Raw genomic sequence first — 14156 nt, forward strand, 5'->3', positions numbered from 1 at the left:
GCCCCCGCTTGACGGATCCCCCCGAAACTTTCAGGGAAGGAGCGAGCGCAGCGAGGCAAAGTTAAGGAAAATTACAGGCAGATCCCTCATTCGGCGCCAAAGTTATTCCCAATAGAATGTTGCAGATTTCCTATGGAAAACGATCCTAACTATAACTACCTACTGGCGACTGCCAGTAGGTAATATATATATATATATAGATATGTACATATCTATATATATATATACACACACACATATATAGTTTACTCGCGATGGCCAGTAGGTACTTATAGTTAGGACCTCGTTTCCATAGGAAAAGCGTTTTTTGACTTGCCTATAACTTTGGCTCCATTCGACTAATCTTCATTCTCCCAAAAAAAGCGCTCTGGTGAATCTAGTTCTGCATGGAAAGTTTTGGGGTGATTCATCAACTGGGGGCCGAGAAAAAGAGGGGTAAAAAAAGTGTTTTTCCCATGTTAATTCCCATGGAAATTTTAAACGGGTCTACAGCCTGAACCGCTCGACGAAATTACACCAACTTTCGCAGAAAGCTAGGTCTTGGTCCAGAAAGTGTGCTTTTTTTATTTGGTGCAAATTTGTTCTGTCATATTTTGCGATAATAAAGGTAAACCACATTTGTATATCTAAGAACGCAGTTCCGCTGAGGATCTGACAGTCCCTGTGCTGAAATCTTATTGGCTGCCCAGAATTTTTTTTTAAAGTAAAGGGGGCATGGTAGAAATACCCACACCCCCTAGCTCTGGCCCTGGGGTCCCATAGTGACGCGCCCGGGCAAAAAGCACTTTTTAAATAACATATTTGCAGTAAAATTGCGACGGAGTCCAGAATCTGTGGCAATTTGTTTTTAAAACAAGCACGGTTTCCAACACTTGTTTACATTGTAGCTCCTGGGTGGGCCAGGTTCCAGGGGCATGCAGGCATTAAAGAACGAATGAGTTGGGCACACAGGGCCTTCCTCCTAGGCTGTTTTTAGCCCCGGGGACCACCTCTTCCCCAGGGCTTTATTTAAATATTTGAGGGATCCTGCGGAGGAGACATAAAGGAGGAGCCTGACAGTGGGCAGGGAGCAGAGGAGGGGGAGAGGGGGCCGGGGGAGAGGGAGAGGTAGGGGAGGGGCATGGGAGATGCACAGGAGCAGCAGGACAAGTGACACCCAGAGCAGGCAAGCAAAGCTTAGCCGGAACAGGCGATACAGCAGCAACCCCTCAGATGGGCATAGTGTCTCCTCAGGGCTAGTTTCACCATACCAGAATAAAAACGAACCATGGGAAGAACAGGATTTTCACTGAACATGTATGAAAATCCTCTTTCCAGAAAGAAAAATAATTTTCTAGAGTCTCCTTATCCACCAGGGTTCCCCTAGGTGGCGTCCTCTCAATCCGCTGCGTATTGAGGCGTGCTGCGACTTTGCGGAACTACGTAGAAGCACTAAGTGGTTGAAAATGTGTAGTGCAGTTAAAGTGGAGTGGAAAAACAAAAAATTTAAAAATACCCAATTAGAGGGCTAATATTTTATTCCTGCCCCTAGTTGGTATGACTAAAATCAGGGGTTAATAATAGGGAAAGTCTAACTATAATGAGTATAGAGTCCCTAGTATTGGGTTGACATGTTTCGAGCTGTCCCCTCAAAGCTCTTCTTAAGGACCATGCAAGGACCAGCCCCGTGCGTGCCACTCCTAAGCAAACCTAGAATTAGGAATTAGTGAGGTGCTCACCTACTGTGTATAAACCTAACACGTAAAACACCAAATACGTGCTAATGACTTGTCATCACTACATCCTGCGATAGTACCACGATACTACCGTGGGCACAAATATAAGTATATTAAAAACACTTAAAACAAATGAAATAGCTGCCTACTTACCACGGTTACCCCACAGAATCATCTATGCACCAGAATATATAATCTGACTGACGGTTTTTGTGCTACGTGAAATACAAAAGTCTATGTAAAAATGCATAAGATTTTACACCTGTTTTGGGACACACCCCGTTTCTTTGCCCCCCTTTGATGAAACACCAGAAAACTTTCAGGACAGGGGCAGCAGGTCTTCACGTTTATAAGATATTTGTCAAATGGTGCAAAGTTATTAAGGAACAAAAATCCCTATCTCTGGTTACCATAACAATAACTACGATATGTATATATATGTATATATGCAACACACCCAATCCAGGAACCCTCGAACTCCAACATCCACCGGAGCACTTCAAGGCGAGGAAAGAGGAGCTGACCCAGAAAATGCAGTGAGCAAATTACATTTTATTCGTGGAAGCTCGCCCTGCCAGCATAACGTTTCGGCCTTCACAGAGGCCTTGGTCACATGACGCCAATGTGGGAGGGGAGACTATTTAAAGTGCAAGTGCAAAACGACAAAAGGGTTCCAATTGGTCAGATAAAGGTGCTGTGATATAGCCATAAAAAAGAGGACAAAATAACTGCATAATGCATATTACCCCATTCAATGCTGCATTTTAACAAAACCATGTGGCATGTTAAAAACGTGTAAACAAAGCACTTAAATATACTGAATAAAAACATTAATTGTTAAAAAATTGTAGATACAATAAAATGTTGCTAATAAAAATACAATCAGTAATAGCAAATAATACACATAAATAAATAAAAGCTCGTAATTGTATTAAATACAAAAAAAACGTCTTCATAGATGTGCAAAATATGCTAGGCAACCAAAAGTGCAAGTGCAGCAGCAAATATCTTACCACGGGTACCCCACAGAATCATCTATGCACCAGAATATATAATCTGACTGACGGTTTTTGTGCTACGTGAAATACAAAAGTCTATGTAAAAATGCATACAATTTTACACCTGTTTTGGGACACCCCCCGTTTCTTTGCCCCCCTTTGATGAAACACCGGAAAACTTTCAGGACAGAGGCAGCAGGTCTTCAAGTTTATCAGATATTTGTCAAATGGTGCAAAGTTATTAAGGGACAAAAATCCCTATCTCTGGTTACCATAACAATAACTACGATATGTATATATATGTATATATATATTCACTGAAAAAACCATAGGTTATAGACCATATATAGTTAGGAATTAGCATTTACAAAACCTTATTTTACTCACACAAAACCATTGAAATTCGCATATATAGTTAGTTGCACTAACTATATATCGCGCACCGGCAATCCACTGCTGATCATGTCACATATTACATCATTCATGACATGGTCAGTGACATCACTGATGACATCACTGATAACATCTCAAATGACATCATTGATGACATCACTGATGACATCTCAAATGACATCACTGATGACATCTCAAATGACATCACTGATGACACCACTGATGACATCACTGATGACATCTCAAATGACATCACTGATGACATCACTGATGACATCTCATTTGACATTACTGATCACATCACTGATGACATCATTCATGTGATAATACGATGAACCTCTACAGACTCTAATATACCCTTAGATACACTCAGTGTAAACAGACACTCACAGACTGTCACTCATCCATGGAGTTACTCACACACCTAGTCAGTCATGCAAAGAATCAATCACACCTCCATTTCCTCAACTATACAGTTATACACACCTTACTTATTCAAACATATACTAACACATATTTACTCTCTTATACAATCCCTGATACAAGTTCACAATGATCCATACAGCCACTCACACATTCACTGGCTCTTATGCACAGTTATTTATATATGTCAACTCTCACATGTACTGTGTTTTAGATATGTACTTACTTTGACATGTAGCACTGAGATATCCATTCACTCACCAATACACTCATGCACACAGTCAACCACCCATACAGCTGTTTCCACATGCACTTTTGAACCCATACATCTAGTGAATTAACTGCTCACACATCTATGCACAGAGTCATACACCTCCCAGCCACCCACACACACACTCAGTCTCCCATACAAATACTTGGGCAACCAATCAATAACCCATATAGTTACTCATATAGCTACTGATCAACACATGCAGCAGTTTACAGAACAACAGACATAATGATGCACAAATTAAGACAGTTTAGTCACTAACCCATGCACTCAGTGAGACACATTTAATCACTCACTCATACAGTCAGTCATGCACCTACTAAATCCTTCATCCAGACACTTATACATCCACTCATTCTTCAATATGTAAGACATATTTTAACTTTACAGAAACATACAGTCACTGGATGTTGTCATCAGTGATGTTATCAGTGATGTCATTTGAGATGTCATCAGTGATGTCATCAGTGATGTCACTGACCATGTCATGAATGATGTAATATGTGACATGATCAGCAGTGGATTGCGGGTGCGCGATATATAGTTAGTGCAACTAACTATATATGCGAATTTCAATGGTTTTGTGTGAGTAAAATAAGGTTTTGTAAATGCTAATTCCTAACTATATATGGTCTATAACCTATGGTTTTTTCAGTGAATTTTCAAGGTTTTGTAAATGCTAATTCCTAACATTATATGGTCTATAACCTATGGTTTTTTCAGTGAATTTAAATGGTTTTTTAATAGCAAATATCAAAAGCTGTAAAATGTATTCTTCTTTTAAAGGAAAATATATTTTATATGTATTTAATAGAATTTTTTTATGTATATACATTTTTTGAGGGAACGAATTTATCAACTATCATGCTGAAGAAGAGTGTGGGGAAAAAAACATATATGAGCCTCCTCAGCCACCCTCAGAAAACCTAGGGGGTCAGGATATGTCTCCCGTGCCCCCTTATACCCATTCCCAACATTGTTTATCCTCCATCTTGTGACTAAATTTGTCCGAAACACAAGATGGCGGACTCCCGTTACGCTACCGGTGAGCTACCCGGTTCGCGTACCGGGTAGCGCTTCCACCGCGAAAAATCAAAAAAATTATTTTATTTTTTTGCCCCGCGGGGCCCTTAAATAGCCCCCACATCAATCCTAGGGGGTCAGGAGGGGTCTACCTTGCCCCCTTTCATTCATTTCCCCCTTCGTTTATTTCCACCTCTTGTCTCTCGATCCTACCGAGAGACAAGATGGCGGCCGCTCCGGACTGTTTAGAATGTTGACAGTCACCGGAGAGCCAATCCGCTTCTCCTCGCGAAGTTCCGTTACGCGTCTGGTACGCGAACCGGGGCGCTAACCGGGACGCTGTCACAGATATATATATTTTTTTGAACGTTAATTTCTCAAAATCCACTGGAGCACATATCTTGACACCTAGCAAAGGCACATCGGGCAAACAGTCTCTACAATTTTGCCAAGTTTCATAGAAATCCATTCAGCCGTTCGAGCTAAAAGTGAGTCCAGCCGCCCTATGGAAAACTCAATGTTAAAAACACGTTTTAGGACCCCCCTTTTTTCTCGGCCCCCGCTTGACGAAACCCCCCCAAACTTTCAGGGGACGCTCAGAAACAAAATGTGTCATTTTCCTGAAAATTTCAGCCAATTCCGTCCATCAACGCCAAAGTTATTCAACATATTTTCAGAGATTTCAGGGATCCCTATTCAAAAAAATTCTAACTATATATATATATAACATTTCTATGGCAAAATGAAACCCCTCATTTTGTTCCTTTTCAAATTAAATGTTTTAAGTGTTAACACTTTATTCCAATCAAGATGACTTCAGGTGTGCCATACTTTTGTCATAAGTAAGACTGTTAGCGCTCTAGTTGTTCTTTAGAACACTCTGGGACATTCTGTCACTGGGCTATAGTTGGGCTACATCTGGCTGATATTTGGGCTACATTTGTTTTTTTTTTGTCTCTGGTGGCCATCTTTGGGCTACATTGGGCTACATTGGGCTACATTTGGGCTCTAACATATATATAGCCCAATGTAGCCCAATATATATTTTTCAAAGTAAATTTTCGTAAAAACCACTGGAGCATATATCTTGAGACATAGCAAAGGCACATCGGGCTACCAGTCCCTACAATTTTGCCAAGTTTTGTGGAAATCCATTCAGCCGTTCGAGCTAAAAGTGAGTCCAACCGCCCTATGGAAAACTCAATGTTAAAAACATGTTTTGGGACCCCCCTTTTTTCTCGGCCCCCGCTTGACGAAACCCCCCCAAACTTTCAGGGGACGCTCAGAAACAAGATGTGCCATTTTCCTGAAAATTTCAGCCAATTCCGTCCATCAACGCCAAAGTTATTCAACATAGAATTTTCAGAAATCCCTATTCAAAAAAATCCTAACTATATATACCTACTGGCGACCGCCAGTAGGTAATATATATATATATATATATCTGATGTAGAGCTCCGGCTCAACAACACTGGGGGTTGTTGCAGGTCATATGATAGAACCTATTGCATTTCCATAACACTGTTTTTGGATATATATCTATATTTTTTTCTTTAGATTCGTCTTTTAATTTATATTAACTACAATCCTAAATTGAGGGATTATTTGAGTCTTCCACGGCTAATGCAGAGTGCACCACCTTAGTTTAATGATCTTTGTTTGCTAATTATAACATCTCTGTTTGGATAATTAATTTGCTATCGTTGTGCAGAATATTTTAACTGTACAGTCTGAAGGGAGCAGTTCATTTATTTTGGGGCAAAAGCCATCATTTGATCTATCCTTAACCAGGAATCCCCTTTATTCCATCCAATTCAGGTGTACTGCAATTTCTACCAAAGATTTCTAATCTTAGTTATTTGAGCAATTGCACTGGAAAGTTTCTCTAAGAAAGTGATTTGAAGATCCATCTTTGTTGTTTGCCATGTCTTAAACATAGTTGTGATTTGCTAAGGATCACAGCATGAGGAATATAAACCCTGAAATGATTTTTGGATTCTTGCACCTTTAAATGGTTTAAAGTGCAGAAATGTCTATTGCTCGCAAGAACCTGTGTTTTGCTTGGTGCTGACTTGCTCTATCACCCTTATCTGGGGTAAGATTAGCCAACCTTGTGTATATACATTTTCATACGTTCATTAAAACTGGCCACTCAGGGTTGTTTAACTTTTTTTGATGGGTTCACAATCTCTGACATATGGCCCAGAAGCTCTGTTGGTTATAATTAATTCAAACTCTTGAAATGTTATGTTAAACTTGATAGCCTGAAGTCATCATTGCTACTACTACCAAAATCTTGGATCATTAATTGCTTTATGTGACTTAGTATGTTTCATATTAAAATGTTATCTCACTCTGCTAAAAAGTAGTGAATTAATGCAAAAAGAACAATTGATGGACAGAATGTTGAAACAATGTCAAACATTCACCCCCAGTGCGGAGATCTGGGACTAAATCCATTGTTTTCTGCACACCATGCCATTCCAGTTTAGTTCCAGCCCTGGGGAGTAGGGTCAAGACTGATTTTCATATGGCTGGGTCCAAACTAGAGTGGTATGGTGAGCAAAAGAATGATGGATTCAACCCAGATCTGTGGCTGGGGGTGAGCTTTTGAAAAGTTTCGGCACTATGTCCATCATCTTGTGTTGCTATGTTTGCCTTGAGTGGCTAGGGTATGCCCAGACATGGGTCCCTTGCTGAATGTGCCCCTGGAATCAAGCTAGCCTGGCTTATGAGGGATGTCACCCCAAAACTGGTCCGAGGGTGCTTGTTTCCGGTCCAGGGAGGACGGGGCCTGGCAGTTCGGACTGGATTTTTTCCCATTTGGAGCATGGTCAAGACTGATTTGCATATTGCTGTATCTAAACTGGGGTGACATGGTGAGCAAAAGAATAATTGTTTTAACCCAAATATGTGACTGGGGGTGAGCGTTTGAAAAGTTTCAGTACTCCGTCCATCGTCTTGTTGTGTGGCTATGTTTGCCCTAAGTGGCTAGGGTATGCCCAGACATGGGTTCTTTGCTCACTTGTGCCACTGAATTCAAGCTAGCCTGGCTGATGAGGGGTGATATCCTGAAACCGGTCCTAGGATGCTTGCTTCTGGTCCAGAAAGGACCTGGCCAGGAAGTTCGGGCTGGACTGATCCCATGAGCAGCAGGGTCAAGACTGGGTTGTACGGCTTTACAATGCGTGCTTTTACACCGCGTGCCGTTACAACGCGTTTTTTTCAACGCAAGTTGTGACCACGACTTGCGTTGGAGGGGTGCGGACTTAGGAATTTTTTAATTTACTATTCTAACACCAGCCTACGTACAGTAGGGAAGGTGTTGGATAGTAAATTAAAAAATTCCTTGTCCTGCAGCACCCACTAGCGCAAGTCGTGGTAACGACTTGCATTGAAAAAACCGTGTTGTAACGGCATGCGGTGTAAAGGCTGTTCCCCTCAAGACTGATTTGCATATGGCTGGGTTCCAACTGGGATAGTATGGTGAGTTCAGGCTGGACTTTTCCCATGTGCAGCAGGGCCAAGACTGATTTGCCTATGGCTGGGTCCAAATTGGGATAGTATAGTGAGTTCAGGCTGGACTGTTCCCATGGAGAGCAGGGTCAAGAATGATTTGCATATGGCTGGGTCCGAATTTGGGTGGAAGGGCAAGAAAAAGAATGATGGATTTAACCCAGATCTGTGACTGGGTGTGAGTGTTTGGAAGGTTTCACCACTCCGCCCATCATCTTGTGTGTTGCTATGTGTGCCATAAGTGGCTAGGGTATGCCCAGACATGAGTCCTTTGCCTGCTGTGCCACTGGATTCACGCTAGCCTGGCTGATGAGGAGTGATATCCAGAAAGTGTTCCCAGGATGCTTGTTTCCGGTCCAGGAAAGACCTGGCCAGGCAGTCCGGGTTGGACTGTTCCCATGTTCAGCAGCGTCAAGACTGATTTGCATATGGCTGGGTTCAAACTATGGTGAGCAAAAGAATTATGGATTTAACCCAGATCTGTGACTGAGGGTGAGTGTTTGAAACGTTTTAGCACTCCGTCCATCATCTTGTTGTGTTGCTAAAAAGTAGTGAATGCTCATAGCAGATTATACCAATGTAATAATAATCAATCAAGTTAGTAAGTGTGTACCTGGGCTACTGTGGTGCCACTCTTCCTGTTTCCCATGCTTCTTAACAGTGTCGGTGCGCCCACAACATAAGTGTACTAGAAACTGTTACTTACTATTCCTTCTCAATCTCCCAATTGGCATCCTCTACTTTTCAGAGCATGGAGACGCATCTACAAGCAGGTAACCAATCCATTGATTAGAATGTGCGTGAACCACCCCAAAGCCTCTCTTCTTCCAACTCACGCTTCATGACAATGTGTTGTGTACAGATTTGCACTATAATTAGTATACAAGTAGAATGCAGCCAAGCCTGATAATTGTCTTCATTCAAATGACATGGGTTCTGCATTGAGTCCTTGTTGCTTGTTTTGTGAAAGTGAAGCAATATGCTGGCTGGTAAGTGGGGAAAAAAGCTTTAAGAGGACGCCTCTGACCAATGATTAAACAACTTTACTTTCTAATGTTCGTATCAGAAGTGATTAACGCACATCACTTCATGAAATCCCGTCTTGTGAAAGAAAATCCATGACTTGGTTCTGTCTGAAAGTCAACATTAGCATGCCACGAAAATGTTTGCGTAAAAAGAAATGGTGGCGCTCATTCACACCCCAAATACACACAGCTGAATCTCTTTATTACTCTAAAAGTGAAAACGTCCACAAAGTCCTTATTCTTTTTTCTAAAAAATCTCATTCTCGACGCACAAGGCGTATTCGTTAGTAAACAGATTCACAATTTGCTCAACCACTGAAGAATCTTTTCACAAGCATCAAATCCGTATAGGATCCCCTCCAACCCCCAGTCCTCCCTACCTTCATGTATACAACCACAGGTATATCATTACCAGAATGCTATCTAATCCCAGTGATCCTCTTTCTGCGTATAACTCCCAGCATGCTCCTAGACTGGATCAATTTACTATATCTCACCTGACACACACCCCAAAAACACATTACTTTCTTCTAAAAATGTCATCCAAATTAAATAACCACTTCCCCACCAATTATTCGAAAGGTCTCTTGCAACCAAATTCTATTGTTATCCATATGGTCGATACCCAGATTTCTGCAGAGATTTCATTATCCTTTCTTAGAATCTGCCAACCCATACAATTTCAAAGGAAACCTCAACTTGAACCCTCTGACTTGAGACCCTTCACTAAAACATGCCCCCACAGAAATGTTTAAAATGACATAAAATGGTCTTATTCTCTTTCAGTCAGATTTCAGATCAATATGTAGGGGAAAGAGGGACAACTCTTAGGATGCTACATGATGAACTGCATCTCTTGGACGACAGTGATGTAGGATTGATGGTGCGCCTCAAACTCTTAACAGCCTTTGACATGGTTGAACACGGGAATTATTTGGGATCTCATTTGCTCTCCAGTGTATCTGTAGTAAGGTCTTAAACTGGTTCACCAGCTTCACACTAAGAAGGGTATAATTTGTCTAATATGAAACCACCCGACTCCTTCATCTGAATCTTTGATATGGTTTCCTACAGGCTCATCACTGTAACCCAGCTATTCTGTCTGTAGGTTAAACCACACGTGATTTTTATGGCAACACAGGGTATGTTCTTTCACTCGTGTGCAGATGATGCCTACTTCTTTTAGTATTAAATGTTTTTATTGACCATTGTCTTCCCCTATTTCTAATGATTAAAACAAACATCTTCCCTTTTCTTAATTGACTGGAGGATGTCACCTTCTTAAACTCAATTTGATTAAGATCCGGTTCTGAACCCTCGCCCCGTTTGGGCAATAATCACTTCTACTATTGCATCTCTGCAGCCCAGGCTCATTCCCTTAATAGCCCTGCTTCGGCTAAAACCTTTTACTTCAACCTAGACATCTGTTCTCTCAAGTTAGGAACACACCCTGAAAGTGTCAAACTTTGTCTTTCTGAGTTCACCTTCTCTGTAAAATAAATCCACCCATTGCCCCTGGAATCGCTTAACACCTGCATCTCTTCGCATCAACTCTAGTCACTCCGATTACTGAAAAAGAGAAACTGATAACAGCCAGAGGGACGGAAAGCACAAGAAGCAAGAACATATTCCATGTGCAGCCTCACAAAGTTAAAAAAACAAGCAATGGACATGTCCAAGCCTTCCAAGACTATGTTCTTCAGACCTGGAGGAACACCATCTTTTCTGGCACTGTACCTGCTGCCACAATAATTCTCTTCCAACTCTAACCACAGCATAACTTTTCAGGAGGTCATACAACTTTTTCTCTCCAGATCATGACCTCTCTCTTTCTTCATGTTATGCCAAGTAATACCTGGCCCAGATGAAATTTCTGCTACACTGGCGTCATTACTATCGTAATTTCGTCAATTTCACATTATGCTTCTTACCTGAAAGTCCTCAAATTGATGTATTATGCCAAATTGCGTAAGTGCATGCCATTTGTGAAAATAAAAATGCTCATGTGCTCAGCAACTACAAAACAGCTGTTGTTTGCGGCACTTGTGTTTTTTGCAGTGTTTTGAGCAAGAAATTCACATGTTGCACTAAAATATAGCACTGTTTTTGCATTTTACATAATTGGGCCTAATTTCGTGTAATGTTACTGAAATTTTGCATAAATTAGCAAAAAAAAAGTGAATTTCGCACACAGCTACTTGTGATATATCAATAAATAGAGACACCGACTTCGAGTCCTGGGAATTTCAAATGTCTGTTTTTGGGGTGGGTAGTAATTCATGCTAGAAACAGGTGAGCATCCAATCCCCTCCCTGTTGTTGCTCTAGGATTTAGTGCCAATGCCTACTATTGGGATTGCACAATGATCGGAGTTGTAAGCAAGGCCTTATACCACATTTCAACCACTATTGAATTGTTGTTTTTTTTAAAGGAAAGAGCTCTGAAACATTTAAGTAGAACGTGTTTTCTACCTTGTGTTCAGTGACCCAATCACAAAGCATACAGATTTTGCGGGAAAAAAATTGGATTTCCTGCATCGTTCGCATATAAAGAAGACCCAGAAAAAGGAACTTTCACAAGGCTTCTCTTCCTAGAAGATTATCACCTTTAATCAGTGCCTTAAGACGTCTTCAGTGTGAAATGACAATATCCTCCTGAAATAAATGTTGAGAACTGGTTCATTTTTTTACCTGACACCGTTTGTCGTCACTGTATTTGTCCAAATTTGTATAATTCCGTTTGATTGTGTTTTTGATCCCTTTGGAATAACACTAACCTCTTCTCTATTACAGTCACCGTCAGTTCCACCGTGGGATGGCTCGTCAATGAGACTGCACCAGGAGAGGCCACCGGCTTCGACCCCTTCCTCTTCTCCATCGGTATGTTTGTGTGAATCATTCTGGCAGCAGAATACTGGCCAGTCTTCAGTACTATATAGAGTTGACCTCTGCCTTTCCATTGTAGTAGTCCAGTGTCGGACAGGCCTATAGGGCGATTGCCTGGCCGTACCTCATGCACTGCCTTGACAGGTCTGTGTGTGGTTTGGTTTTTAAGCTGTTCCTGTGCCTGTTTCATGGTCTGTTTAGGCCATGTTGTTTTCCTTTAAATTAAAAAAAAATTGCCTGCAGCAAGTTCAAATGCATGCAATCTTCCATATTTAGCAAAACACTCATAGACTGTGTCTTTATAAGTTCAAAACTGCCCCAATGTGTAAACAAGGTCCTCTTTTTAAGCTATTAAATTCACTAATGGAGGCTACGTTTTAGGTTGAGCTTTCGAGACCTCTTGTATATACTTTAGTATATACTTTAGTCTATACTTATATGTGTATGTTCTTTGTGGGCTCTTGAGATCAGCCCTAGGACTTGTCTGCTTCCGCTTAGGGACTTTTTTTCTGTTCAACTGCCTCTATTTAACTGTCTTGATAGAAGACGACCAGCAGAGGTCAGTAAAATACCAGAATTGCTTTCTGCTGAGGGACTTTCTTTTTTAGATTTTTCTGGCAACTGCCTCTATTTAACTTTCTTGATAGAAAACGACCAGTATAGGTCAGTAAAATACCAGAATCACTTTAGCATTCATTAGATTCCAGTCCATAGAAATTGTCTTCCACAAGCACCCGTAGACAAAAATGTATTTTTAAAATCTTGTATTTTCAGTGATATGACCACCGAAGGCCCTGCTTTTATATGAAAAACAGAGCTTTGGAGTATACCATTTCCCACTGAAAGGCAATATTTCTCTCTAGGTGTTCCCATACCTGGTGTGTCACGCAGTCTGGTGCTTACTTTCCCTCCATGTTAAAGAACAGTAGATGTTTAAGCACCCAGGCTAATGTGCTACATAGCTAAATGCATATAAGGTCCCAAAGGCAAGACCGATTGCATTGCACATGCTTGTTATTTTTTTGGGTGCCCAGGCCTATTTCCTGTCCCAGTTCGACCCTGGTAGTTACTATTGGCTTTGCCATTGCCAGCTGCTTTTGAAATACACCCTCATTGGCACAGCCAGTTGTGGAGACCAATCACAGTAAAAATTATAAAGATATTGTCATTCTATACTTTCAAGATGTCCATCACGTTGCATGAGACTGTGGGTGTCGCATCATCGTGTCACGTTATGCAAAGCAGCTGTATAGAAAACATCGTTCAATATTCTAACAACTATACTAAAAATGGCTTCCACATTTGCGTCACCACTTTGCAATGCACAACAAGGTGTCCCTCTTGAAAGTATAGAAATCCTTGTTTACTATACCTTCAACATGGCCAGTCACCGCTGTTGGCTTAGACAATGCGAGAGCATTTTAAAAGCCTCTGGTATTCACAAAGCCAATATTGTCACCCACAAGGCTCTGGCACAGCAAGACTGATTGGCTTTATCAAACATTATTCATTAATATATAAGAAACCCTTAGATCAAATCAGTAAATATGAAAATGTCCTATTAGAGGAGTTCATCAACCAGATGTGAAAATGTTATAACAAGTTTTTCCCCCTTGTAGACTGTTCTTCCCAGCTCTTTGCTCATCACATGCAGTGAACAGGGGGCAAAGGTTCTACCGCTTGGAAATTTATTGTAGACTCAGTGAAAGATTAACAACGAATTGCCAAGAGGAAATGATGACCTGGTTAATGAACCTTAATGTGTAAACATGGTCCTCTTTTTAAGCTATTAAATTCACTAATGGAGGGTACGTTTTAGGTCGAGCATTCGAGACCTCTTGTATATACTTTAGTATATATTTATATGTGTATGTACTTTGTGGGCTCTTGAGATCAGCCCTAGGACT

General features: G+C 41.0%; 1 protein-coding gene across 1 annotated transcript in view; it reads left to right on the plus strand.

Moving 5' to 3' along the window:
- Positions 1-14156, plus strand: part of XPNPEP2 (X-prolyl aminopeptidase 2) — a 472549-nt gene that overhangs the window by 111660 nt on the left and 346733 nt on the right. Inside the window, exon 6 of the mRNA XM_078688442.1 lies at positions 12157-12243. Coding sequence (XP_078544568.1) covers positions 12157-12243 — 87 coding nt within the window. The remainder of the gene's footprint in view (positions 1-12156; positions 12244-14156) is intronic.

Source organism: Lissotriton helveticus, chromosome 4_1 (genome assembly GCF_964261635.1).
Source record: "Lissotriton helveticus chromosome 4_1, aLisHel1.1, whole genome shotgun sequence".
NCBI lineage: Eukaryota > Metazoa > Chordata > Amphibia > Caudata > Salamandridae > Lissotriton > Lissotriton helveticus.